Source organism: Camelina sativa, chromosome 11 (assembly GCF_000633955.1).
Source record: "Camelina sativa cultivar DH55 chromosome 11, Cs, whole genome shotgun sequence".
In the NCBI taxonomy this organism is placed as follows: domain Eukaryota; kingdom Viridiplantae; phylum Streptophyta; class Magnoliopsida; order Brassicales; family Brassicaceae; genus Camelina; species Camelina sativa.
This window is the reverse complement of record NC_025695.1, coordinates 40,048,742-40,074,891: the sequence shown is the minus strand read 5'-3', so window position 1 is coordinate 40,074,891 and position 26,150 is coordinate 40,048,742. Positions and strand designations below refer to the sequence as shown.

The 26,150-nt window shown below is 36.7% G+C and overlaps 7 protein-coding genes and 1 long non-coding RNA gene across 12 annotated transcripts in view; 3 read left to right on the top strand and 5 right to left on the bottom strand.

Moving 5' to 3' along the window:
• Window positions 1-2,814, bottom strand: part of LOC104725680 (subtilisin-like protease SBT1.3) — a 3,808-nt gene extending 994 nt beyond the window's left edge. The window contains exon 1 of one of the 3 annotated variants that reach the window (XM_019233079.1): window positions 351-2,814. In XM_019233079.1, coding sequence (XP_019088624.1) covers window positions 351-2,616 — 2,266 coding nt within the window. In that variant the 5' untranslated portion in view covers window positions 2,617-2,814. Of the gene's footprint in view, window positions 1-121 lie in introns of those variants that run through there. The other 2 variants (XM_019233078.1, XM_010444379.2) reach the window with 2 other exon arrangements.
• LOC104725679 (mitochondrial metalloendopeptidase OMA1-like) lies at window positions 3,691-5,982 on the bottom strand. The gene is made up of 4 exons (XM_019232078.1): window positions 5,937-5,982; window positions 5,216-5,526; window positions 4,899-5,052; window positions 3,691-4,135 (listed from the first exon to the last, which is right to left on the bottom strand). Exons 1-4 carry the CDS (start codon window positions 5,980-5,982, stop codon window positions 3,885-3,887), a joined length of 762 nt encoding a protein of 253 aa, XP_019087623.1. The 3' UTR covers window positions 3,691-3,884.
• Window positions 6,028-6,690, top strand: LOC104728804 (NEP1-interacting protein 2-like). The gene has a single exon (XM_010447734.2). The coding sequence runs from the start codon at window positions 6,046-6,048 to the stop codon at window positions 6,688-6,690; it is 645 nt and encodes a 214-aa protein (XP_010446036.1). The 5' UTR covers window positions 6,028-6,045.
• Window positions 8,305-10,453, bottom strand: LOC104725678 (mitochondrial metalloendopeptidase OMA1). The gene is made up of 3 exons (XM_010444378.2): window positions 9,437-10,453; window positions 9,157-9,305; window positions 8,305-8,683 (listed from the first exon to the last, which is right to left on the bottom strand). The coding sequence occupies exons 1-3, from the start codon at window positions 10,370-10,372 to the stop codon at window positions 8,434-8,436; spliced, it is 1,335 nt and encodes a 444-aa protein (XP_010442680.1). The 5' UTR covers window positions 10,373-10,453; the 3' UTR covers window positions 8,305-8,433.
• LOC104725677 lies at window positions 11,988-12,991 on the top strand. Its single transcript, XR_757954.2, has 3 exons — window positions 11,988-12,142; window positions 12,435-12,609; window positions 12,932-12,991. It is a non-coding gene; the product is annotated as an uncharacterized LOC104725677 (long non-coding RNA).
• On the bottom strand, window positions 13,823-14,747 carry LOC104725676 (RHOMBOID-like protein 9, chloroplastic). Of its 2 annotated transcripts, none has more exons than XM_010444377.2 (3): window positions 14,652-14,747; window positions 14,257-14,427; window positions 13,823-14,167 (listed from the first exon to the last, which is right to left on the bottom strand). In XM_010444377.2, exons 1-3 carry the CDS (start codon window positions 14,658-14,660, stop codon window positions 14,051-14,053), a joined length of 297 nt encoding a protein of 98 aa, XP_010442679.1. In that variant the 5' UTR covers window positions 14,661-14,747; the 3' UTR covers window positions 13,823-14,050. The 2 variants fall into 2 exon arrangements, with proteins under 2 accessions (XP_010442679.1, XP_010442678.1); XM_010444376.2 differs by having other exon boundaries at window positions 14,632-14,701.
• On the bottom strand, window positions 20,152-20,895 carry LOC104725675 (CDGSH iron-sulfur domain-containing protein NEET). The gene is made up of 2 exons (XM_010444375.1): window positions 20,572-20,895; window positions 20,152-20,353 (listed from the first exon to the last, which is right to left on the bottom strand). Exons 1-2 carry the CDS (start codon window positions 20,802-20,804, stop codon window positions 20,251-20,253), a joined length of 336 nt encoding a protein of 111 aa, XP_010442677.1. The 5' UTR covers window positions 20,805-20,895; the 3' UTR covers window positions 20,152-20,250.
• LOC104725674 (K(+) efflux antiporter 5-like) lies at window positions 21,481-25,889 on the top strand. Of its 2 annotated transcripts, none has more exons than XM_010444374.2 (20): window positions 21,481-21,786; window positions 21,946-21,989; window positions 22,077-22,144; window positions 22,240-22,321; window positions 22,412-22,473; window positions 22,568-22,643; window positions 22,764-22,838; window positions 23,174-23,245; window positions 23,334-23,417; window positions 23,505-23,573; window positions 23,680-23,757; window positions 23,853-23,941; window positions 24,036-24,132; window positions 24,239-24,292; window positions 24,510-24,605; window positions 24,710-24,898; window positions 24,997-25,074; window positions 25,158-25,202; window positions 25,315-25,410; window positions 25,535-25,889. In XM_010444374.2, exons 1-20 carry the CDS (start codon window positions 21,585-21,587, stop codon window positions 25,574-25,576), a joined length of 1,698 nt encoding a protein of 565 aa, XP_010442676.1. In that variant the 5' UTR covers window positions 21,481-21,584; the 3' UTR covers window positions 25,577-25,889. The 2 variants fall into 2 exon arrangements, with proteins under 2 accessions (XP_010442676.1, XP_010442675.1); XM_010444373.2 differs by having other exon boundaries at window positions 21,482-21,786; window positions 25,526-25,889.

The following is a 26,150-nucleotide window of genomic DNA, read 5'->3' as shown; positions in this document are numbered from 1 at the left end:
AAAGTCAACGCGGAGACATCTGTCTTGGGAGTAAATGGTAAATTTAGCTTTTGTAAGAACATGATTTGACTGCGTTCAGTCCAGTTCTCTTGTTTAGGCTTTTGGTGAAGCGTTCCCATTGTGAGAAAAGAACATATATGGTTGTGAATTATAATGACAAGAACAATTCTGTTCAGGTTTTACAACATCGATCTAGAGAAGAGCTCTCATTACATGAGGCATTTTTTATTTGTGGTAACTAAAAACATTAGAATTGCTCAAACATTGGTTGTTGATCTACAGAGGAGGCAACCATGTGATTATAATCGGGCTACGAACTTTATGTGTCGTGCTCTTCCACACAAGACCACCAAACTCAGGCCTCTTCATCCGCATTCTTGTCGTGAAAGTAACCGTGTAGGAAAGCTTCTGGTGTTTTGTAGTGAAGTTGAGTGTTTTAGGTTGGACAGTGACGGATGCGCCTTTGAAAGGCGAGACAGAAACCTTGTAGCTTGCAATGTGAGGACCAACGTTGGTCAAAGTTCTTCTAAGTGTCATGGATTTAACGCGTGTGTTCTCTGGGAACAAAGCTGAGATCGCCGGGTAGTTCAAGTTTCCAGGGTTCTTGGCAAGAGTGTGTTTGCAGGATCTGTTTGAATGTTTTGTGAATACCTTAAGCTGTGAAGGACTTAAATCTTGAGTGCAGAGGAAATAAAAGTAATCTTGAGGTCCAATGTCGTAGACCAAACCAGGATCTATAGCTTTTAAAGGATCTATATGTCCTGCACCGTGATCATAAGGCGATGAAGGAGCTGCTCCTGATGCATCCGTAAGTGGCTTAAGTGTGTTGTCGTGAACATAAGCAGTTGTCATGAGAGCTGATTTGATTGCTGCAGGGCTCCAATCTGGATGCCTTGATCTGATCAATGCAGCCACACCGCTTACATGAGGACATGACATTGAAGTTCCAGACAGTATATTGAACTTAACCCTCCTTGGATCAGATGATAAACTCGATGGCGCCAAGTCTCCAGTCCAAGCTGCAAGGATGTTAACTCCTGGAGCCAACAAGTCCGGTTTCAAGATCTCTAGGGATAAGAAGTTTGGTCCTCTTGATGAGAATGCTGCTACAACTGGTGAAGGTTTGATCCCAATTATTGTTCCAAGAACCTCTAGAGTTGCGGTAGCTTTTCTACTCGTCATTGCGTACTGTTTAATCAGTTTACCTTCTTTCTCTCCAACTGCAACAGCTGGAAGCAAATGAGAATCTGCAACAAGCTCTTCACCATTTGTAGCAGTGTTGGTCAAAATCATCCCAATCCCTCCTGCTCTTTTCACAACCTGACCCTTTTGCACACGTGGACTAACACCACGGTCGCATATCACGATCTTCCCCGCTACATGACGCTGATCCAAAGCACCGTCTAGACAGAACGAAGTCGGATCAGGGCTACTAGCGTTTCTTCCTAAGTAAACCAGAGGATACTGTTTGTTTTTAGACAAAACTGCTCTGCCTTTGTAGAGTGACACTCCTTTGAATGTTCTCATAGTTCCAAGCTTCACTGTTGCTGGAAAGTCTCTGTCCATAGTACTTGCACCAACTGTTGTGATCCATGGAGAAACATTAGTGAGACTAATCGGATCAGGACCTCCATTACCGGCTGAACAAGAAACGAAAACTCCCATCTCCATTGCTCCAAAGGTTGCTATAGACAAACTGTCTCTGGAATAAGTTGAGATCCCACCACCTAATGATATAGATAGAACTTGGACTCCATCAGCAACAGCTTGATCAACAGCTGACAAAATGTCTGAGCTGAAACATCCTCCGACCCAACAGACTTTGTAAGCAGCTACTCTAGCCTTTGGAGACATCCCTCGAGCTGTCCCATAAGCAAATCCAAAAAGATTAGCTCCTTTAACAGGTGAGCCAGCTACAGTAGCTGCAGTGTGTGTCCCATGACCATCTTTATCTCTTGGTGATTTGTATTCAAGCTCTTCATCGATCTTCCCCGTTGCAGCTTCATAGCCTCTATAGAATACTCTAGCACCAACGATCTTTCTATTGCAATTACGTTTCAAGAAACCTTTTCCAGTTTCACAAGTTCCTCTCCAAGTAGAAGGAACAGGGGACATACCCGTGTCGTTGAAGCTCTCACTCTCAGGCCAAATACCAGTGTCTAAAACACCAACTACCACATCATGGTCGGTGACTCTCTCAGCCCAAACTTTCTCGCTCTCTTGTCTCTCTAGGCCAAGAAATGTTGGACTTCTTGTAGTGTGAAGCTCGTATCTTGTCTCAGGTATCACAGCTACAACACCATCTTCTTCCTTGAGCCTCTCTGCTTCTTCTTCAGTAAGCTGAGCAGCTAAACCGTGAAAGGCAGTCTGGTAAGTGTAGAGTATCCTGTCGTTACCTTCTTCTCCTTCTTGAGATTTGCGTTGTGTTACAGAGTTAATCTTGGAAGAGTACCATTGTAGCTGATTAGTGTAAGGTGAAGGCATGGCTGATCTATCCATGTGGATAACAAAAGTCTTCTTGCCAGAGATTTGAACAGTTTCTGCTTGAAGAAAGATGAGATTGATGGATAAGATTATGAAAAGAAAGCATTTTTGAAGTGGGTTTTTGTTAGCCATTGTTGGAGTGGAGAGTAAGCAGGAGATTCTTCTCTCTATCTCACTGGAGAAGATAAAGAGATACAAGAGAGTGTTGGTGTTGTTACTTCGGAGGAAATAATAAAGGTGAGAAGGCAGAGGTGGTTTTCATACATGTTCTGTGTGCACAATTACTAACCAAGTGGTTGGTAATGGCAGAGAAGAGTAATTAATGACCTCATGGCTTCTTTCTCCTACTTCTATGCAATATTAGTAGTACCGTTAGGTTTGAGAATTTATGACTCATATCGAATTCAATTATTTTATGCTTTTTTGTTTCAGTTTGAGGTTAATTTTAGTATTACTGATGTAACTATGAAGGCATGAGATTATATATTAAATAAGTTGAGTTCTTGGAGTCTACGAGCATGTTCTTGATTTATCACTTTCTCTTTTTTCATTTTACGAAGGAAACAAAGTAAGTCACATCAAGCTTTGGATTTTTGTGAGCATAGGAATATAAACAAGTGTATTCAAAAAAACACATGAAAATTTTTAAAAAGTAGAAATTTGAGTTGAGACAAAAGTATGTAGGATTCTTCTCTTTGGTAGACTACTAGACTGAATCATTCGTATCTCTCTTTAAATGAAAACTTCACGCTGTGATACATGCGGTGGATCCGTGTTGCCGTATCTTAAATGGTATAAACCTAACCTCCAATATTGTTACAAACATGATGTGAAAATTGTCATTGTCTAAAGACTAATAACATCATAATAAATCTCACGTTTACTAATAAAAATGCTAACTCTGTTTGACACAAATGTTAAGTATAATGCTATTTTCATTGGTCAAAAGGTATGTGAATAATTTGGGTAAAAATACAGTTTCAATCTCTTTCAAAGGAATTGAATTTACTGAGAATATCAGTGGTCAGCTCAACGGTCTATCACAACATTTATAAACACACATTTAAAGCTCATAAGCAATTGGCCCACTTTTCACTCTCAAGCTATTATGCCAAAAGAAGCAAAGAAACTTTGATATTTCTGATTAAATTTTATCAATAGATCAAATATGATAGATAGATATATTCAATTCTGTGTTTGAATGTTATTTTCCTACTCCCACCATTTGCATTTTCTATGTAAAAAGATACTCATCTACACCAAACTATTCAACTATATGTCTCAATCAGAATCACTTTTAATTGCATTAATCAATTTAAGGATAAGAACATACTAACATAACATGAAAGCTGGAGGGTAAATAATGTACAGACGCAAGCTGAAAGATGAGTAGAGAAAGGCTAAAGAAAGCCTTCTATGCCTTGGCGACCTGATTGGATTTTTCTATAGATCATTAGTGCTTCTTCCATCACATTTGCTTGAGCCAAAAGCTTTGACCTCGTTTTCCCTGAGGGATGTGTCGATAGATAGTCTCCGAGTTTGTCTCCACCGAGCTTTCCCAGCTTCTCATACACTGTGGGAGCTACTCGTGGGTCATATCCCGTAGATGCAAGCAACAACAAACCAATGTAATCCGCCTTCCATCTCCATCCTGTGATGTAACACACAAAAACACACACAAAAGAAGAATCTGAATGCATCAGAACTTGTTTTAATTCCTCATACACACACGCATATATCATTTCTTCTTAATTTCTCCTACCATTACCCTAACTACAATAACAGCCGCTAAGACATTAGTTCTTAACTAGGTGATTAGTTCGTTAAACAACCATTCAATCTATCCTATTGTTGCTCCTGATATACTGTAATTCGCACAAGAATGTGGAAAAAACTAACTCACAAACCTTTCTTGTTCGCTTCTCCTGCCATACCTAACTACACCAACACCTTCTTACAATTTATTGAAGTTCCGAACTATTGTTCCTTATCATTTCCTAAAGAATGTGAAAAACGAACCCAAAACCTCCCTAGAAAGCTAACTTTTTCCTCAATGCCACAGACCTCACCTCACGAGTTATTTGAGAACGAAAGAGCTATTGCAGTAAAAACAAAGGATTGACAGTAAAAAGAGAGTAGATAATATTAATGTAAAACTAACTCGCAAACCTTTCTTGTTCGCTTTTCCTACTATTCCTATCTACTCCAACACCTTCTAATGTTTAACCAAATGATTAGTTTCTTACAATTTGTTCCTGATCATTTGCTAAAGAATGTGAAAAATGAACTCAAAACCTCCCCAATGAAAGCTAACTTTTCCACAACACAGACCTCATAAGTAATTTGAAAACGAAAGATCTATTGCAGTAAAAGAGAGTACATGATGTTGATAGGAAGAGAGGAAGAAGAATTACTTTTCTGGAGAAAGGAAGCTTCAAGAAAAGAGCAGACATATATAGTTTTTACAAGATCAGGCATGACAAACTGATAGAGCACGAGTTGAAGGATTGCAAACCATAAGTTCTTTGTTATTCCCTCAGCTATATGTCGAGCCACCGCATGACCAACCTAATCCGATAAACAGAACAATCAGACAATCAGACAAAGAAAAAAAAAACCATGCTTTAGTTCCAATAGCAACTCTCCTAATCATTTGCAGATCAACAAGCAGCCAAACAGACATAACAAAGAACATTTTACAAATGCAAACAATCAAAAAGGTTTTTAATACCTCATGGCCAATCACAGTGGCAACTTCAGCATCTGACTTGAACTGATTAAGCAGGCCAGTAAACACCACAATCTTTCCACCAGGCATACTAAACGCATTAACATCAGGCTGATTAACCACAAGAACCTCCCCATTAATCCCTTCAAGATGAGAGGTGGCTCCATGAGCATGTGAATCTTTCTTCCATTTCATATCAGTCATAGTCCCTTCTTCACCACCACTTGTAGCCATTGCAGTCTCCTTCACTCCCTTATCAGTAGTCTCCGTAGAAGCATACCCTAAATCAGACCACACACGCTCGTTACTCAAACCTCACAGAACTGAAGGATCTGTGAAATTCATTGCGTCTTTCTCTTCTCGACGTGATAAACTTTGCTCCAATTTCTTGAAACAATCCAACAACGCATCATATTTCCCCTCAATTTTTTTTATGCCAATTTTTCAAATCAAAATCCGATGATTTGCGATGAGAAAGACACAGACGACTTCTCTCGGCAAACTNTTTTTTTTTTTTTTTTTTTGTTTACAAATTATCAGCCAATCAGATCGTGCTACGACACAGGTTTTTGTTGTTTTAATTTAGGTTTTTGTTGTTAATCAAAAATATTTTAAAGAAAAAAAGGAAAATAAGAAAGGAAAAATAGAAAAAAGGAAATTACATAAACGCGTTAGGAGTCCGATTTGCTTCTATAAATATATAACACAACACAACACACACTACACCTTCTCGGCTTCTCCACAATCTCATCTAATCCTTTACGAATCATCTTTCNTTCGCTCTGTCTCTGAGTTTTTTTTTTTTTTTTTTTTTTTCTGATTTCACTCCGACAATGAATACTGAATCAATCAAACTCGAGGTTAATCTAGCCGTTACGTCTCAAGATCCATCGTTAGGGTTATTGAGCACGGTGAAAATCACTGTAAAGAGAGGGTACTTCGAGGAGTTTATCATAGAGAAGAACGATGATGATGATGGTGATCATCATAGCATCAAGAGTGTCGGATCTTACCGGATTTCTCCACCAGGTCCAGACTCTAAATTCATTCTGAAACTTCGAACCTTCGAGCCTAAGGACGTATATCGAACCCTCCATAGCCAACTCCACGATCGTCTCTTGTCCGAATACATAGCTGATGAGATTTTAGTCCAAGCCCTACGACAAAGAAGTAAGAGTTCTAACTTGTCATTGCCACAACAACCTTTATTCATGAAAGGTACTGTCAAACTGACACAGAAGGTGTACAACGTTGTGCATCGCAACTCTGCTCTGTCTCTGTCGGCAACAGATTTGACGACTTGTGCCATCTGTTTGGAAGATCTGGATCTGTCTAGAACCGAGGATTACTGCCACCTGCCTAACTGCTCGCATTGTTATCATGAAGAATGTCTCAATAAGTGGGTAGATCGATCTAATGGCACATGCCCTCTCTGTCGCGAACAGTTTGACAAGCAGCGTGAAACAGAGCCTAATTAGGGTTTCGAAATATGTTTTATTTTGTGGGTCTTAATGATTTGCTAATTTGTATTTCTTTTTGTGTAATGATATTGATACTGTCTTTGTTTGCAACATGTAATGCAGTTTGATTAAATGAAATTAAGATTTCTTTTAGACTTGAAGCTCAAATTAATAATTCCATCTACAAGTTTGATTCAGTGTGCAACATATGTCTCATCCATCACACACCATTGACTTAAAAACACACTTTGCTTCAGATGAAAAGAAGCAACTTCGAACTTTTTGATGTCGGTTTACCAAATTGAAGGAAACAAATAAACAATCCAACAATACCAGAGTTTCAGAATTGAACTAAACGTTGAAAACATCTCTCAAATCACCAGACAACACTAATGACTCTTTATCTACAGATTAACCAAATCCTAGATGACTTTTAGATAAGATCAAAGCTCGACGTGCTTGAAGTGATACTCATCAATTGTCGAGTATATCAGACCTTCTCCTTCCAGTGATTGATTAACACCCCTATATATACACCAGAAAGAAAACAAAGCAAACTCATGAACACAACAACTTTGATAGTAAAGAGACAAAAGAGCATACTCTAGCTTGTTCTTTGGGATCTTCAATTGTTGAGCAATTTCATCAATGTGTATCCCCTGTTGTCTTGCACTGCAATGAACAAATAACAATTATCAGACCGACTTTAGGTGGTGCAGTGTGCACAGCAGACTCAAAAGTCACATGCAAGCAAAATGAGTTTTGAGAGGACATCACTCTTATCTGTGTATCTTTTGTGATGGGAAAATATAACTAAGGAACTTGCAAAGAAACTGGCAAAGATACCTGCACCTTCAGTTTCTCAAGTTACTTCATCCTCTGAGGATCACAAGAAGGTGATTTAATTACTTTTATACTTCAGTCTTGTTATGTCTCCTGTTTTAATTGTGTAGTGTACCTTTTAGGACTCAAGCTAGCTCTTGTATTTGCGTTTCTGTACTTTTATGTAAGATCTTCATTTTTTTCTCCAACCGCAATTGACGATATACTTCTTGTCGATACTGTTCTGTTTATATATACAGGCTGCTAAAGCAGATAGCAATACTCCTAAAAAAGAGAGCAGTAGTAATGTTTCCATCGAGGAATCTGATATACTGGAGAAAGAAACCTTGAAACGAATGTAACGTCCGTCCTCTTCTGATCACCATCCTCTTGTAAAGACCACTAAGGTAGGCTCAGAGAGTCTCTTATTCATTCCAGTTACTCAAGTTACTTGTACCTCAGTCTTGTTAAGACTGTCTCCTGTTTTAATTATGTAGCTTCCCTTTTAGAGCTAGCTGTTGTATTTTCTTTTAGAAGCTCTTTAACCCTTGTCACCCTATATACATGAGTCTTGAAACTGAGAAAGGCTTTTTGATAATTTATTTGGTTTTTTTTTTTGTGTGTGTGTGTGTCGTTGTAATGATTTTAGTTAATCTTGTGTCGGAAGTCTAATAAGGGGGTTCACTTATAATTTAGATTTCACCAATAGATAGATATATTCAATTCAGTGTTTGTATGTTCTTTTCCTACTCCCACCATTTGCATTTTCTATGTAAAAAAATATTCATCTAACCAAACTATTCAACTATATGTCTCAATCAGAATCACTTTTAATTGCATCAATCAATTTAACGACAAGAACATACTAACATAACATGAAAGCTGGAGGATAAATATAAATAATGTACAGACGCAAGCTGAAAGATGAGTAGAGAAAGGCTAAAGAAAGCCTTCTATGCCTTGGCGACCTGATTGGATTTCTCTATAGATCATTAGTGCTTCTTCCATCACATGTGCTTGAGCCAAAAGCTTTGACCTCGTTTTCCCCGAGGGATGTGTCGATAGATAGTCTCCGAGTTTGTCTCCACCCAGCTTTCCCAGCTTCTCATACACTGTGGGAGCTACTCGAGGATCATATCCCGCAGATGCAAGCAACAACAAACCAATGTAATCGGCTTCCATCTCCATCCTGTGATGTAACACACAAAAGAAGAATCTGAATGCATCAGAACTTGTTTTCCTTCCTCATACATAAACACACGCATCTTTCACTTTCTTATACATGTCTCCTACCATTACCCTAACTACAATAACAGCTGCTTAATACATCAGTTCTTGGAGCAGAATGATTCACTAGATAATTAGTTTTTTAAACATACAACCAATCTATTTCGCAAATGAATGTCAAAAACTAAGCAAACCTTTCTTGTTCGCTTTTCCTACTATGCCTAACTACTCCAACACCTTCTAATGATTAACCAAATGATAAGTTTCTTACAATTTATTGAAGTTTCAAACTGTTGTTCCTGACCATTTGCTAAAGAATGTGAAAAATGAACCCAAAACCTAACTTTTTCCTCAATGCTACACAGACCTCATAAGTTAAATTGAAAACGAAAAGTAACTGACAGTAAAATACAGGAAGAGAGGAAGAGGAATTACTTTCTAGAGAAAGGAAGCTTCAAGAAAAGGGCAGACATAGTGTTCACAAGATCAGGCATGACAAACTGATAGAGCACGAGTTGAAGGATTGCAAACCATAAGTTTTTCGTTATTCCCTCAGCTATATGTCGAGCCACCGCATGACCAACCTAATCCGATAAACAGAACAATCAGACAACCAGACAAAGAAAAAAAAACCATGCTTTAGTTCCAATAGCAACTCTCCTAATCAATTTCAGATAAACAAGCAGCCTAACAGAAACAAAGCACATTTAAATACCTCATGGCCAATCACAGTGGCAACTTCAGCATCTGACTTGAACTGATTAAGAAGCCCAGTAAACACCACAATCTTCCCACCAGGCATACAAAACGCATTAACATCAGGCTGATTAACCACAAGAACCTCCCAATTAATCCCTTCAAGATGAGTGGTGGCTGAATGAGCATGTGAATCTTTCTTCCTGCTTTGTTGAATCCAACTATCATCAAGAACCTGATCTTCTTTAGACCATTTCATATCAGTCATAGTCCCTTCTTCATCACCACTCATAGCAATAGCAGTCTCCTTCACTCCCTTATTATCACTAGTCTCCGTAGAAGCATACCCTAAATCAGTCCACACACGCTCATTACTCAAACCTCTCTGCAACGCATCAATCACCTCTTTAGCTATCAACCTAACCCTAATGCTCTCAGGATGAATCGCAGGTAGGATTTTACCCTTGTACTGTTTTTTAATCTGCTCAAACTGAGCTTCACCGAGTCGTTTCTCCATAGGTTTCGACAAGAGGATGAAATGTGTTCTCTTTGTGTAAGGAACGGTTTCTAAATTCCCGAAATACAAAGTGATTAGAGCGGCGGAACCGACGAGCGTCACCGTCAACACTGCTCTAGGGTTTTGAAACCATCTCCTTGGTCCTCGTGGCTTAAAGTGACGAACTTGGTATCGATCGACGTAGTAATGTCTCTTGGGTAGACTCAGAAACGGGTTGTACGCGATTCGATTCGTGTTTTGGTGGCCGAGAGATGTGTATGATCTTAACCCTAGCGAAGGAATTGAAGAGAACCCTGAGAAATTAGAGCTTGGATTAGAAGAAGACCCAGTTGGATTGATTCTCGAAGGAACATGAGGACGAGATCGAGGTAGAATCTTCGGATTTATGTTACGACGTAAGGTGTCGAACACGAGTTTTGTTCTTCTGTACCATGACATTGTTGCTGAAGAGGAAATTGGGATTATTGGTGTAAGAAAATTTTCGGATCAAAAGCTGAAAGATTTGGCGAAGAAGTTTCAAGAAAGAAGAAGAAGAATTGTGCCCTTTTTTAATTAAGGGGGAGGGTTTATTTCGGTTATTTCCGGTATAATTTTCCGAATAACCGAACAAACCACCCGGTTTTGTATTTTTTTGGCTTTTAACGAACTAATCCTACTCTCCTCTTCCTCTCGAATACTCTAGTCTCTAGCTAAGGTGGGAGAAACGGTCCGATTTTTTTGCTCTTTGAAATCAAATAACACAACCAAAACGAGGTAAAAGCGGAAAATGCAAACAAAGCATGTTAGACATTACAATTCATAACATACAGAGGATAATATTTGATTCCATTGACATGATCAAAAAGAGTGTTCAATTAGAGTTTCTTACTCTTCAAATTCCAACCAAAGCCTTAACTAGAAGGTTACAAAAAAAAAAGGTGATAGAGAAAAGGTTGAACCATGTCCTGAACTATGTCTCTTCTACTAACTCATCGTTTTTGTCGTAGATGAAGCGAGTCTTCTTGCTCCCGGTTTCATGGATGGGTCAACATGGTTCCTTTTCATCTCCACCTTTGCAGCCTTTCTAGCCTTTCTCAGTTGTAAAGATTCAACAGTAAGCTTTCTTCCCTTTATGAGAGTTTGATCAAGAATTTGCACTATCTGAGGATCATCAATCATATTGATATAAGCACCTCTGATCAAACCTTCTTTGTCTCTTCGAAAGTAAAGACCTTTCACATCTGTAGTTCGGCTAAAATGCTCAATCAACTGCACCTTAATCTCATGCTCTGGAAGACTTGTGTCAAATCCTTTAACATAAATCGTGTACAGACTGTTGGGAAAACGACGGAGATACAAGGGGCGACCAAAACATTGGTTACCTTTTAACTTCAGGCCCTTTGTTGCTTGTTCATCAGACTCAAACCGAATGGTCGCCTCTTTGCCATGCTCATGCTCTTCCGTATCAAATTCAACTTCAACTTGACCAACTACTGCAAAGAAGTCCTTAATAGCAGATTCCTTAATTGAGGGATGCATACCAGAGGCAAACAAGGTGTCTCGCTGGTAGTATTCATCTGAGCTTGAAGGACTCCAAGGTGTTTTGGCATAAGGTGGTTTGAGAATCAAATCAACAGATGATTGCAGAGAGTTTACCATTATGGACAGAGTCTACCAATGGTATGAGATTATACAAATCTTCTCTGATGGAAGCCACATCTTTTTTGATACACTCCACACTTGCTTCCAGGCCAAACTGTTTCACTCTCATGCTTCTTCTTCTTCTTCTTCTCCTTTGGATTCCCCAAATCTGTTTCACTCTTCTTCATCTTCTTCTTTGGCGAAGTTGAGAATTGTTAGGTTTCCGGGAGGAGAGAGTCGGCAGAGCGAGGATCGATTTGTTTACGAATTAGGTTTTTATTTTTTTGGTTTACTATCATCAGGTTTAATCGAACTCACAATGGCTGAATTAGCCGATTAACCGGCCGGTTATTTGTGAAATTGGACCGTTTCAGAACCGAATTTTAAAGAGGACTCTTTTCTTCTCCTTCTCCTCCTCTCTCACATAACAAAATCTTCTTCACCAAATCATCCCGTCGGTCCGAGCAATGTCATGGTACCGAAGAAACCAAACCTCGATTACAAAAGCCAATCGAAGAGTTCATCTGAGATCTTCTTCCTCCATTTGTTTCTCGCACAGTTTCAGTGACCGATGGATCAAACTTTCAGGTAATTGGAGATTTGAAATTTGTTGCTTCGCAATGTCAAAATCAAAATCAATTTGCTTCGAATTAGCTGCTAGTTTTGAGAATGACGACATGGTTAGGGCTTCTTCTTTCTTTTTCTGTATTACATGTTAAAGCATTTCGAAATGGCAAGTATTCAAATAGATCCGTAGAGACAACTTGTGGAGCTCTCTTATACGAACTCCGTCCAGGTTTCTGGGAGATTTAAGAGTCCCCTCTCAATTTTTCTGTGTAAAGTCTTTACAAGATCTTGTTTGTATTGTTTTGTGGATTAGATCATTTGGGATTAAGTTGGAGAAACAGAAATTGATAGGGATTGCTTGAGCTTGAGCGTGAATGTTTTGGAAGTATATAGCACAAAAGTTGACCAAGCTAATCGATCTAGAGCTCAGCTAAGGCAAGCAATAGCTGATGCTGAATCATGGGGGAACGTCCTGTGCATATTAGCAGGTGAGTTATCATTATGGCTGGTATGATAATGATTTGCCNAGTCTTTACAAGATCTTGTTTGTATTGTTTTGTGGATTAGATTATGTGGGATAAAGTTGGAGAAAAAGAAATTGATAGGGATTGCTTGAGCTTGAGCGTGAATGTTTTGAAAGTATATAGCACAAAAGTTGACCAAGCTAAACGATCTAGAGCTCAGCTAAGGCAAGCAATAGAGCTGATGCTGAATCATGGGGGAACGTCCTGTGCATATTAGCAGGTGAGTTATCATTATGACTGGTATGATAATGATTTGCCTAGTCTATGGTTCTTTTGTACGTGTCAGTCTGATCAAAGGCGTTGGGAGCTTGGGACGATTCTTCTGAACTGGAATAGATGCAAAAGAGGTAAATATATATTGATGGAAGGAACCAGTTCACTGTTGTCCTGGAGGAAGCAGATAGTATTACTAATGATATCAAAGGTGAAGGAGAACATGTTCACTCTAAGCCACTTCTCGATGATACTGACTTGTCTATGAGAAAGCTTGAAGACCAGCTGCAAGCAAGCACTTGAGAAGGAAAAAGGTGAAATTTGATTTGAATTTGCGTGATTGGCTTCTTTGTTTTCCTTTGGTTATTCCAACCATTAGATATGTATATACTCCTTTTGTGGTGTTGTTTCCCTTAGAGTGATCGTGTGGAGACGATTCGGAAGCACTTTGTTTACTTTTGTATTCGAAAGCAGGAAGATTGATTTTCAGTTTCTTGCTAACCTTTTTTTGCTTTCCTGCTGGGAAGATTGTGCTGTTCACTGGGCTGCCTGAACACTCGAGGTCATATTCTGAAGTTGCTACCGTGATCGTGCATGAGGTACAAAACCTTTAATCCTCTCGACATGTGGAATCTGACATGTTGGTACTGTGCTGTTTGATCATTTTCTGGTAGTAGATTCTGAAGTTGCTACTGTCATCTGACATGAGGTACGTAGTCGTACACAACCTCTAGTCTTCTGGATGAATCTATAAGAAAAATGGCGTTTGATAGTTTCCATTTCGAAAATGTACTATGTTAATGTACATTTTAGTGCTTTTATTCGATCCTGCTTTTACTTTATTTTTTTTGGCTCTTTGGAGGGGTTCCGTCTCTGGTTTCACTGAAGGAGTTTCTCAAATACCTCTTGTTCTTCTCAGTGGCAGCTTTTTCCTAAGCATATACGGCATTTAGATCCTAGTTTCCGTCTATTCCCATCGTATAGCCCGATTCTCTCTTTCTCTCTGATTGCTTGCTAAGTCTCATTGAGTTAAATGTGCTTAAAACGCCTTGCTCAGATTTGTTTGATAGAAACTGGTATAATTTGTCGGTTTGTGTTAGAATCATAGATGTTTTGTCTCCATTAAAGATTGTATATTTCCCATTAATCCTAGATTTGTACCTGACATTGTTCTCCGTGTGTATCATTGGTATTAGTTACGTGGGACTAATGGTCGTTGCTGACTTATTGAAATATCATTGTATATGATCATCTCCTTGTTCTGATTTTGGTCAACGAGCCAAGCTCCTATTAAAGCAAATGCTGGTCCCTGCACCAACCCATGCATATACGATTAAGAGCAGTAACAGATAGTGCAATCTGGGAACATCACATGGGGCAAACTAGTAGTTAACTTACAGTTCCTCCAACTGTAGGATCTGGTGTATGCAGAAAGCTCATGAAATTACCAGAGACTCCTCCGAGAATGTAAATGAGACAAAATGTGATTAGTCCATAGTCACGGCAGACTTTTGGTCCAAAAGTAAGCAGAGCCCAGGAGCTAAGGGCTACATGAGGAATCCCAGAGTGCTGTAACGTACAATAAAAGTGATTCAGAGACAAAAAGGAAAAATCACATGAAACAAGTCATCAAGAGTACTAAATGTGGTGGTAAAAAGATGCAGCGGCATGAGAAAAAAAAACAATATATACTTATAGTTTTGACAGTAAAGTTGTCTTGACTGTGTTTTGGTTGAGTGTGTTTTTAAAACAGTAAAGAATGGGAGAACAGACCCAATTTGTTGGTCTTGTACCAGAAACATGGGTGTGACCAGTCTCCACCATTATCCAGCAATGATTAAATCATTTATCTTTGCTCCATATAACAAAGGGAGTGATAGCAGTCCCATATCGTAAAGTCTTTACAAGATCTTGTTTGTATTGTTTTGTAAATTAGTTTGTAAAGTTGGAGAAACAGATACTGATAGGGATGATACGATGTTGCTTGAGCTTGAGCGTGAATGTTTTGGAAGTATAAAGAAGAAAAGTTGACCAAGCTAATCGATGTAGAGCTCAGCTAAGACAAGCGACAGCTGATAGCTGATGCTGAAGCAGAGCTAGCTACAATCCTTATTTTACTTCTTATTAACAACGCTTTTGTTACTTTTTACTTCATTTTACGTTTGTTGAACCAAGTGGTTTGTCGTTGCCAACGCTTATTTCGGTTTAAGGGGAAATATCTTTTTTTTTTCCAAGTACTTTGGCTAGACTCGGATGATATATATGTGTGTATACAGTATTTTTTTTAGTGTATTTCATATACATTCCATATAACATACTTGATCGATCCAAACAACACAACATGTGATCTGGTGCCAAAGATACGAGATGAATTCAATTTTTCTATATGGGATATATTTGTAAACTTTAAAGTTGGGCATTAAGTTTTAAATTTTAAATTTACGACTTTGTTACTTTTAATACGTTACTAATTTATACCTTAATGCTCTACTTTTGATGTAACATTATTATTATGTTACTAATATTTCTTACTAGAATTGGGGAGGGATTTTAATTTAAAATATTTTTTATCAATAAAAATTGTTGAGCTCAAATATAATCATTCCAACTTTTGAGTATAAATATACAACTTACTTTGCTCAGTGATATACAACATATATATTTTTTAAGATAATATTTCTTTGTTATATCTATTTGCGATTTTACGTGGAATTTTAGTTAAATTTTTTATCAATAAGAATCATTAAATATGAATATAATTTGAAGATTAAAAGATAAATCTATATAAATGCCGTACTTATTTTACTAATCTATATATAATATATATTGTCTAGTGTCGCAATAATATTGTCGACAATCTTCTCACCTTTTATCTTTAAAAGAATTCATTGCATATTCATATCCCATGAAAACATAATTTTAAAAGTTCTAACGTTAATGTCGATCGTTGACCTAATTATAGAGACCATTTAAACATATCGATATCCTACATAAAATGCGAATATACAAAGTTTCATGAACAATTTTACTGTTATGTCGCTACAATGAGGTTGTCCAAATGCATCATCTGCCATAATAGAATTTCGGACTAAGTCAAACATTTAAACCCTACAATGAATATTTATTCACTAATACAAGCTACATATTTTTCTAAAATCTCATATGTTATTTGCATATGTTAATTTTGTGATGCAACGGAGCTTCGTTTTCTCACAAAAAAAACATAGTGTACTTTAAATATGTTGTTTTTGCCAATGTTTTGGGTTAAAAGCATTTGATAATATATATATATATATATATTATATTTGTTATATATGTTTTATATCATATACTTTATATACCTTATGAGATATGCTATACAAATCACATGCCACTTTTTGTAACGGCTTGCATATTATTTTTTCTATATTTCCTGATCATTGATTTTGTTTTGTAGATAGATTATTTTTTCAAAATTCTTTTTCATAGTTTTCCCAAAAAAAAGTATGCCCCTTACAATATATTTGTTTTAGATCAAAACTTTTAAGTTAAGTTAAGTAATTAATCTTTTCTTTCTTATAAGTACAAATTAATAATAAATCTTTATGGTATATGTTTCTTAGAAACTAATGTTTCACTTCAATTTTATTTTCATGTTTAGATTTTTATAAATACAAATACATAACTTGTTTTTTTACTCAACCATGCATTAAAATCTTACTTACATTCTAAAACTCATTAACCCATTCTAAATTTTGGAATATAATTATTTTTTGGTTATAATTTTAATAATAACATTATTACTAAAACAAATTTATAGTATTATTTTTACTATTTTAAAATTTTCATTTAATTTACTTAATTCATTTTTAGATAGTTATTATTTTTATTATTTACTAAAAAAATTATATTATTGTTTATACTATTTTAAAACTTAACTAATTTTAGTGAATTCGTTATTTATTTATTTTTACTGTTATTAATTATAATTAATAAATATGCAATGAATGAATATTAAAAAATAGTATTTTTTATGCAAAACAAAAAATTGATTAGGTGGATGCTGATGTGGAGGAAGGAGAAATGAACAAAGTTAATTTTATATATATAGATACATTAATTTTCAAACAGTGTTCATATATTTGACATATTTTTCTAAAAACAATTTTATTTATTATAGATATTTTATTACAATTTAATTAGAACTACGAAATGAATAACACATGAATTAGTGAAACAATATTTCTTGGATTAAGACCAACTTATAAGAACAATGTAATTTTTGTAACTTCAAGAAGCCAACAAGAAAATCTGTGATTCAAATTTCTCTAGAGACTCATTGTATTCTAGAAGCATCCTCTCAACATGTTGTACATGTATGTTGTAAACTTAGTTTTTAGACTGCACCTAATTAAAAATACCAGCACAAAGACTTATCCATTTTCACGAGTTTTTGGAGATAGAACACGAGTATTCGTTTTTCCAAGAATCTTGGACCAACCTGCAAGGAAAAATTGTACTGCTCTTTGAAACTTGCATAATGGAAAGCAATACTTTACAGTATTTTCATCATCCAAATGAGTCACTAACCAGATTAATGCAAACATAATGAAAAAGTACATAAAATTTTAAGGATTGGAATCCATAACCAATAACAAGGAGTATATCCCATGCGATTAAGATATCCATTGTTGATAATATGATATCCCACTCGCTTTCTCTAACAAAGAACTGTTTATATTTTTGTTTTAAAACAAAATTTGTTAAATCTATAGGAACAAATATTATAGTGTATTTTGTTTTGGTTTGTCAACAAATTTATAGAGAATCACGTTATAAGAGTATAATCAAAGTTTTCTCAAATTCTATCTTAATGTATTGTGAATAAGTTATAAATCGATTTACAAAATAATTAATTTCAGAAAATTCTAAGTATATCTTAATATGTAGCATTTTTCACTATATTAATATTACCCACATGTTTGCTATATCAATATTACTCACTCGATGCGTAGGACACTCCCTAGTAATATAATATAGAATACCAAAGAGGGTGAGAAAAAGCGACTACCAAACATTATTTGAAATCTGAATTGATAAAAGCGGAGAAAAGCCTTCATCTTAGCCTTGTGGAAGACATTATTTGAAATCTAGTATCGCCTAATCAATAGACAGACTGATCTCAGACAATATCATCATTGCACACGAAGTGGTACATGCCCTAAGGACGCATTATAGAATGTCAAAGGATTATATAGCTATAAAGACGGATATGTCAAAACCTTTTGACAGGGTAGAGTAGACTTACCTTCATCAGCTTCTTCTTGCTTTAGGGTTCAACTCTACTTGGGTCGAAAGGTTGATGAAATGTGTAATGACTGTCACCTACACTGTTCTCATCAATGGTCAGCCTCATGGTCTAGTGTCCCCACAACGTGGACTAAGGCAAGGTGATCCCCTTTCACCTTTCCTGTTTGTGTTATGCACAGAAGGACTAACTCACCTGTTGAATAAGGCAGAGCATCAAGGAACTTTGACAGGCATGAGTTTCTCAGAAGAGGGTCCCTCCATTCACCATTTGCTTTTTGCTGATGATACTCTGTTTGTCTGCAAAGCGGAGGAGGAACAATGTGAAGCCCTACAGAACATTCTTAAGGTCTATGGAGTTGCTACTGGTCAAGTGATAAATCTCGACAAGTCAGCTATCACTTTCGGAAATAAAGTGGGTGACGCGGATAGGATATCTAACAAAGACATTCTCGGCATAACAAACGAAGGGGGTACATGCAACTATCTGGGTCTTCCTGAATGTTTTAGTGGCTCAAAAAAGGACATGCTGGCTTACATTCATGAAAAGCTCAAAAACAGGTTATCAGGTTGGTTCGCCATATCACTCTCTCAAGGTGGAAAAGAGATATTACTCAAGACGGTAGCTATGGCCATGCCAGTGTTTGCCATGTCTAGCTTTAAGTTATCAAAATCCACTTGTGAGTCGCTGTCGAGTGTAATGTCTTCTTTCTGGTGGAACTCGGCAGAGAACCAGAGGAAAATTCACTAGATTGCCTGGGACAAACTTTGTTTATCCAAGGATCAGGGAGGTCTTGGTTCCAAGGATATAGAGTTGTTTAACCAGGCTCTTTTGGCTAAGCAAGCGTGGCGCTTGATTCAGTCACCAGATTCTCTCTTCTCGCTTTTCATGAAAAGCCATTATTATTCTGAGACTCAGTTCCTTTCTGCAGAAGTTGGATCAAGACCCTCTTTTGCATGGAGAAGTATTTTGCATGGGAGAGAACTTTTAAAATTGGGTCTAAAGTAGCGAGTTGGGGATGGTGTCTCACTTAAGGTATGGACCAAACTTTGGCTAGAAGATGGCAAAATGAGAGCCCCTCTAATGAGAGCCCCTCTGCCCTCTGGCTAGACAAGTGTGGGCACTTTCAGGTTTCCCTCTTCCAGAGGATGGGTTTGACCAACATTCTATCTATCAGAACCTTCACTCGGTCCTCACTCTCAACAAAAACAAGATGTTGCCCTTACAAACCAGGAGAACTCTCCCTTGGATTTGTTGGTTACTTTGGAAGTGTCGCATCAACTTAGTGTTTGAAGGTAATGTCTTTAATATCTCTGATTTGCTCAAAAAGATAAAAGAAGACACAAAAGAATGATTTCAAGCACAAGAACTGGATCAGCTTGAAGAAGGACGAATTCAGAAAAACAATCAGTCCAAGTTGCAGGTTTGGAAGCCACCAGATAAACCTTGGCAAAAGTGCAATGTGGCTAGCTCGTGGGATAATTTTAAAGACACAAGTGGAGTGGCTTGGGTGTTAAGAAACTCAGAAGATACAATTCTTCTCCATAGTAGAAGATCCTTTGGGTTTATTACTTCAAAAGGGGAAGCAGAGTTACAATGTCTCCTTTGGGCTATGGAAAGTATTGGGAGTTTACATATACCCAAAGTAATTTTTGCTACTGAACAAAAGGACATGGTTGGGGCTATTTTGAGACCAACAGCTTGGCCTAACTTCAAGGTTCAGTCCGAAAAGTTGCTGCAGACACTCAACTTTATCCCAGCTTGGAAGGTAGTTTTGGAGGATAGAAAGACAAACACAGGTGCTCCCCTCATAGCAAAAAGCGTCACTCGGGATGAACGATCACAATCTTATGTAGCTCAGGGCTACCTTTTTTGGTTACAGGAGGTGTTCGAAGCTGAATCTATATTTGCTTAATTTTTGGCTCCGGATGTGATTGTCCTCGTTCCCTTGTTTAAGTGTAACTCTTCAGTAACATTTACCTTAATATAATCATTCAGACGAAAAAAAAAAAGCCTTGTTTCACTAGATAATAATCTTTTTTATTCAATTAGACGAGTATCATCAATACATCACCCAACAAAACGAGAAACAAAAACAAAAAGAACTATTGTTTCTTGAGAAGAAGAGGACCAACATTATCTCCATTAGCTTTGTTGTGCTTCACATGACTCCCATCACACAATGGAAACGTCCCAGACCTCCAACACCTAACGCCAAATTAAATCCATCACCATGTTTTTTATATACATGCACACAAATAGAGGTCCATACAGTTGTTCTTTTGTAAAAATATAATAAGAAAAGTCTCACGAAATAAGCTTTAAAAAAACATATATGGATTAGTAAAAATACATTAATGAAAATCATTAATTATATGCATGATTTTAACAAATACATAGTAGATGACTATATATCTATGTGAAACCTGCAATAGGGAGTTATGTTCTTGGAAAGCTCTGTGACGACGACAGAGTCAACAACCTTCTCTTCGTTCTTTCTGATCTCCGGATTGATTCCTCCTCCTCCTCCGCCGCCTTCTGCTCTCACCACCGCCATCCTCTGCTGCTTACGTCCCACCTCTCCGGCGGTGACTCGCCTAAACGGAACCTGTCCGGCGTAACTTACCCCCGTGCCGAACGTGTTTCCGAGTATAGCCATTGGAAACTCTCTTTCTCACCTACTCACTCTCTCTCTCTATGTGGTAGTGATTTGTTTATGAAGTAAGAAGAAGATATGTGAAAGTGTGTAAAGCTTGTGGCCATCACGCTCTCTCTAATAAACGATGTCGTAAAGTGTGTGTTTTGTGGCCATTAAATGATTTGGATTTGTTCTTGAACCACCTTGGTTTAGCAACAAAAATGCCAGATACTAAATTATCGTATTTTATTGGTATAGTGCGAAAAGGACCAAACCAATCGTAATCGCATTCGCACGTACCCTTCACTAATTGACAATTAACAAATATATTTAACAACCATTCAATACAAATTTTTTTTTTTCCATTGATTCAATTTCAAAATTTTGAATCTAATTGGTTATATGATTTTAATGGATTTGGAAATTTAGACAAAAATCATGTGTTATTCAATTATTAATTTTAAAATACTTATCAAAATGATATATTATTGATATACAAATAATTATTAAAATCCTATATTATTTATTTAATGATTTGTTTTTGAATTTCAAAATTTACATTATATTTTAAATGGATTTGAAAGTATAAAATAAAAGGATTTAAATCCAAAAATAAAATATGTTATTTCAAAATCGAATTCTAGAATTTATAATTTTTTATGGATTTAGAAATAAATAACAGCCCGTAGAAGACTTTGAAACAAAAACACAAATAGAAAAGAAAAAGAAGGAATAATAAATCAGAAATTTCTCAGAAGCAAATTGGATTCGCGGCGATTCCCAAATTGGTGGGATCGAACAATGGCGAGATTCGCAGTGATTGGATTAACGTTCCTCCTCTTAATTGGTACGTCTTTATCAGCGAGATCTGATGAAGAAACGCGGGAACGGTTTTACGGCAACCTGGTGAACTCGACGGCTCCGGGTAACGGTGAAGGAAGTATCGCTAAAATGTTCGATCGGGTTCTCGAGAAAGAGTTTTCCGAAAACGATTCACCTGAAGGTTTTGTTTCTCCTTCTTCTTCTTCTTCTTCGATCCCCTTTGGTTCAATGTGCAAAAAAAAAAAAAGAGCATAAAATAATTTTGTGTTTGTGATTGTGATTTGGTGGATGATGAAGATTGAAGAAGCTTAAACATCTTCTTTTGTTTTTTTTTCCTTAGGATCGGATGGAGCTAGCTTTAACAGCAGTGTTGCTGATCAACAAGTAGGTTTTTAGTTACTTGTTATAGTTTCTGAGTGTGAGTTTTTAATGTTCTTGAAGCTCTGTATTTATTATCATGGTTTTTGGCAGGCTGAAATAGAGACTGTTGCAAAAGTAACGCATGAGAAGGGTAAAAGGAATGATACACAAGAGAATAAGTATGCTAGAACCTTGTTGTAATTGTTGAATATTGCCATATTTTGATTAGTGGTTCAATGTGGGTTTTATGACTTGTTTCTTCGAATTTATCCAGTGGTACGAGACCGTTTCAACTTCAAGATGTCTTTTCCCTGGAAAATGAAGATTCTGATGATATGACTCTTATTGACAAAAAGGTTTGAGAAGAAGACTAATCAACATTTGTTATACTGATCTTTCCATTTTATTTATACTTGCAGCTAATGTTCTTCTTTGCTACTCTGCAGAATAATGTCTTTGTCATGTCGAACAAGAAATCTAAGTATCCCATACTTCAAGTAGATTTGAGGTTGGTCTCTCTCAGATTTCTTCTGTATTTGGAGCATTTTGGTACACGCACTGTTTCAGACTTGTGATGTATAGGTTCTTGACATTTCTTTCAGACTGATATCAGATTTGGTGGTCATTATTGTTTTTGCTGCGATTGGTGGGATCGTCTTCTCTTGTCTTGGACAACCGGTTTGCAACTTTACATAATAACATGAAATACATTTGAGATTAGGTTCCTAGTATCTCGAGCTTCACATTGTGGCCAAATACCATTCTGATGTTATGTTATACTATCTTTATATGCTTTAGGTCATTGTTGGATATCTTCTTGCGGGGTCGATCATTGGGCCAGGGGGACTGAAATTCATCAGTGAAATGGTTCAGGTATGATAATAGGCATGCAAATATTTTAATAGGACATTTATGGGGATGTTGTCATATGTATTCATTTCCTGATTTTCTTATTGAACTTTTACAATAAGGTTAATTAGAATAGAATTCATCTACTGTATTGCAAGCAATCAGAAATTTGGATAAACTTTTTGCTTCTTGTCTGAGCATGTTAAAAGTGGCTTTACAATTATCATTTGTTCTTGTTGTGTGAGTTTAAGTCATCAGTACTGTTATACATAGAGGTAGGACGTGGAACCACACATTCATATGGATAAAGTATTCTGGTATTCATATGTTCTGTATTTCTTCTTCTGGTTCTATGGCAGGTTGAAACCGTAGCACAGTTTGGCGTTGTTTTCCTTCTTTTTGCTTTGGGCTTGGAATTCTCAATGACTAAGGTAGACATCCATTTACTATTGAATGCAACTTCATGTGGATTTTGTAATCTTAATCTAAAAATCATATGTTCCTGTGTGAATGCTGCAGCTGAAAGTTGTTGGCCCGGTTGCTGTCCTTGGAGGGCTTCTTCAGATTGTCTTACTTATGTTTTTATGTGGTGTAACTGCCTTGGTAAGGGAAAATAGAGCATTTTTTTTCCAGTGCATATATAGGCAATTTGGAGATAACTTTTTAATTTGATATCTGTTGTCATTGCAGTTGTGTGGAGCAAGGTTGTCAGAGGGTATTTTTGTTGGTGCCTTTTTATCTATGTCATCAACTGCAGTGGTACTTTTTTCTTGTCTTTTGTCTTCTCAAGTTTAATACAAAAGCTACCTTTTTCCCCGCTTCATCTCAGAGTTTCTGTTTATTATCCACATGTCAATTTGAACAGGTAGTAAAGTTTTTGGTAGAACGGAACAGCACAAGTTCTCTTCATGGTCAAGTTACAATAGGGATACTTATCTTTCAGGTTTCACTCATAATACTATATTTACAAATTGAATATTTCGTTATATGAAGATTTTGTTTCTTTAGCTATTTTCTTCCTTCATCTTAAATTTTCAGGACTGTGTTGTTGGTTTACTATTCGCCCTGCTTCCAGTTTTGGGTGGTAACAGTGGTTTATTACAAGGGATTATATCAATGGGAAAGCTGTAAGTGGTTCTGTAGTAAGAAATATGTCCAGGAACCTCTTATATATCCTCATTACCCTATTTGACATAAAACATTTTCTTGTTGTAATTTTAGGCTACTGATATTGTCCATATATCTCACTGTGGCATCTCTATTAACCTGGTCATTTGTACCCCGCTTTCTGAAGCTAATGATTCAATTATCATCTCAAGTAAGTCTTACACAACATATCTTTTCAGACATTACTTTGACTATCTTCCTTTCTTTCTTCAAGTGGGATCTGAATTATTGCCAATGTCTCTCATTATATAATGCAGACAAATGAACTTTACCAATTAGCTGCTGTGGCATTCTGCTTACTATCTGCATGGGTAAGTCCAATTCTATCATTTCTTTGCATACCGGTGCTTGCTTAGCTTTCTGATCCCTTTTGGTGTATTATAACATTCTGAGTAAATAGTTACCTGAGCTTACATCTTACTAATAGACTACAGAAGAAAACAATGATGAGTTCGATAGACACTAAAGTAGTTAAGTGTAATAGCATTTCGATGACTTTAGTGTTGGTTCTTTGCAAAACGTTTTCAGTGCAGTGACAAGCTGGGTCTTAGTCTTGAGTTGGGATCATTTGTGGCTGGTGTTATGTTGTCTACGACCGAATTTGCTCAACATACACTAGAGCAGGTACTGATTTTTGAACTCATGTTGTTTTTACCCCTTGGTACAGAAGTGAAGTCTAATGGTCAGGTTATTGACATTTCTGAAATCTCCCTTACTTTTTGATGTAGGTGGAACCAATTCGTAATTTGTTTGCCGCTCTCTTTCTATCCAGTATCGGGATGCTCATTAATGTTCACTTTCTCTGGAACCACGTGGATATTCTTTTGGCTTCGGTGATTCTAGTGATAGTTATTAAGACAGCAATTGCAGCATTAGTTGTTAAGGCGTTTAGATACAACATGAGGATATCTTTCCACGTGAGTTTTTGCCCCTCCTGCTAAAGATTCTATGAGTTCCTTCATATTGTATCCCATTATCCACCAACCACGTAAATCTGTTGTCACAAATGTAACAGGTCGGGGTATTACTTGCTCAGATTGGAGAGTTCGCCTTTGTTCTTCTAAGCCGAGCGTCAAATCTACATGTTATCGAGGTACACTTTTATTCCTTGTAATTGAACACACCCTTTACCATTTTCTTCTTAATTAACTTTGGGTTAAACGAATGACAAAATAGGGGAAAATGTATCTCCTCCTTTTGGGCACAACAGCTCTAAGTCTTGTAAGTTACCTCAACGTGCAAACAACCTTTTTTCGCATTCCAAGAGAACATACTTGAAATAGTGTATTATAGTTAAAAGCTTATTTACACCTGACAATGCGAACTGTTACAGGTAACTACTCCATTGCTGTTCAAGTTAATACCGAGTGCAATGAACCTCGGTGTCCTCCTTCGATGGTTCCCTTCTGAGAACAGTTCCCAGAACGAGGTAATCCCCTTCTCTTTTCCAGAGCTATATAAATGAAAATAGATGTATTGATAAATTGCAATGAGTAATCTTATGGGAAAGTGTTATAACTTGTGACTGAGAGTTTTGTTTATAGAATTTGCAGGAGAAAGCATCATTGATAGAAGTACATAACAGAACCAAGTGATCTCTCTTTTGTACATTGACTGAAGATTTAAGAAAGGAAAACAAATTTTGATCCGAAACTAGACCAGGAAGCCAGAAAAAAAAACATTTAAAACTGACTAATCAGATCCATGACTTGCTTTTTCTAGTTTCTTAAATCGTATTATGTAATATGGTATATATATATATATTATATTTAGTATTCACAACCTCGTGTAGTTCAAGCGACTTGTAGCTTGTTTATTTGGTGTAAGCTGTAATGATATTAGCTTTGTATGCTTTTAAATACATCTCTCTTTGTATTACATATTTTTCAAAAGCTCACTCTATTAATTTGGTTTGGATTTCTTTTGAAAGTTTTTATCTGAAAACGAAATCATTTGGATCGTCTTTTATTTTAAAGTGAGCCAGATTTGTCACTAATTCTTTAGATGTTTGAATAAATGAATCTTTTTTTTTTGTTACGAGAAAAGGGAAAAAATTAAAATTTCGGCTTACATGTATTATAGAAAGTAAGTCGTCTCTCCCTCCATTTATGTTGTAGAGGTGGATATCCATTCGAGTAGTTTTATATTTTTTTTTTTTGATTTTGGGTC

Excerpts from the sequence above, each read along its gene's own strand:
- LOC104728804 (XM_010447734.2), top strand. The coding sequence starts at position 6,046 with ATGAATACTGAATCAATCAAACTCGAGGTTAATCTAGCCGTTACGTCT.
- LOC104725675 (XM_010444375.1), bottom strand. The coding sequence starts at position 20,804 with ATGGCTATACTCGGAAACACGTTCGGCACGGGGGTAAGTTACGCCGGA. Across the intron at positions 20,354-20,571 it reads AACATAACTCCCTATTGCAG|GTGTTGGAGGTCTGGGACGT; the intron begins GTTTCACATAGA and ends ATTTGGCGTTAG.
- LOC104725676 (XM_010444376.2), bottom strand. The coding sequence starts at position 14,682 with ATGGTGGAGACTGGTCACACCCATGTTTCTGGTACAAGACCAACAAAT. Across the intron at positions 14,428-14,631 it reads GTACAAGACCAACAAATTGG|CACTCTGGGATTCCTCATGT; the intron begins GTCTGTTCTCCC and ends TGTACGTTACAG. Across the intron at positions 14,168-14,256 it reads ATCCTACAGTTGGAGGAACT|GGACCAGCATTTGCTTTAAT; the intron begins GTAAGTTAACTA and ends GGGTTGGTGCAG.
- LOC104725674 (XM_010444373.2), top strand. The coding sequence starts at position 21,585 with ATGGCGAGATTCGCAGTGATTGGATTAACGTTCCTCCTCTTAATTGGT. Across the intron at positions 22,644-22,763 it reads TCTCTTGTCTTGGACAACCG|GTCATTGTTGGATATCTTCT; the intron begins GTTTGCAACTTT and ends TATATGCTTTAG. Across the intron at positions 24,293-24,509 it reads TCTGCTTACTATCTGCATGG|TGCAGTGACAAGCTGGGTCT; the intron begins GTAAGTCCAATT and ends AAACGTTTTCAG.
- LOC104725678 (XM_010444378.2), bottom strand. The coding sequence starts at position 10,372 with ATGTCATGGTACAGAAGAACAAAACTCGTGTTCGACACCTTACGTCGT. Across the intron at positions 9,306-9,436 it reads CCACTGTGATTGGCCATGAG|GTTGGTCATGCGGTGGCTCG; the intron begins GTATTTAAATGT and ends TTATCGGATTAG. Across the intron at positions 8,684-9,156 it reads AAGCTTCCTTTCTCTAGAAA|GATGGAGATGGAAGCCGATT; the intron begins GTAATTCCTCTT and ends GTTACATCACAG.
- LOC104725679 (XM_019232078.1), bottom strand. The coding sequence starts at position 5,982 with ATGATTCGTAAAGGATTAGATGAGATTGTGGAGAAGCCGAGAAGGT. Across the intron at positions 5,053-5,215 it reads CCACTGTGATTGGCCATGAG|GTTGGTCATGCGGTGGCTCG; the intron begins GTATTAAAAACC and ends TTATCGGATTAG. Across the intron at positions 4,136-4,898 it reads AGCTTCCTTTCTCCAGAAAA|GATGGAGATGGAAGGCGGAT; the intron begins GTAATTCTTCTT and ends GTTACATCACAG.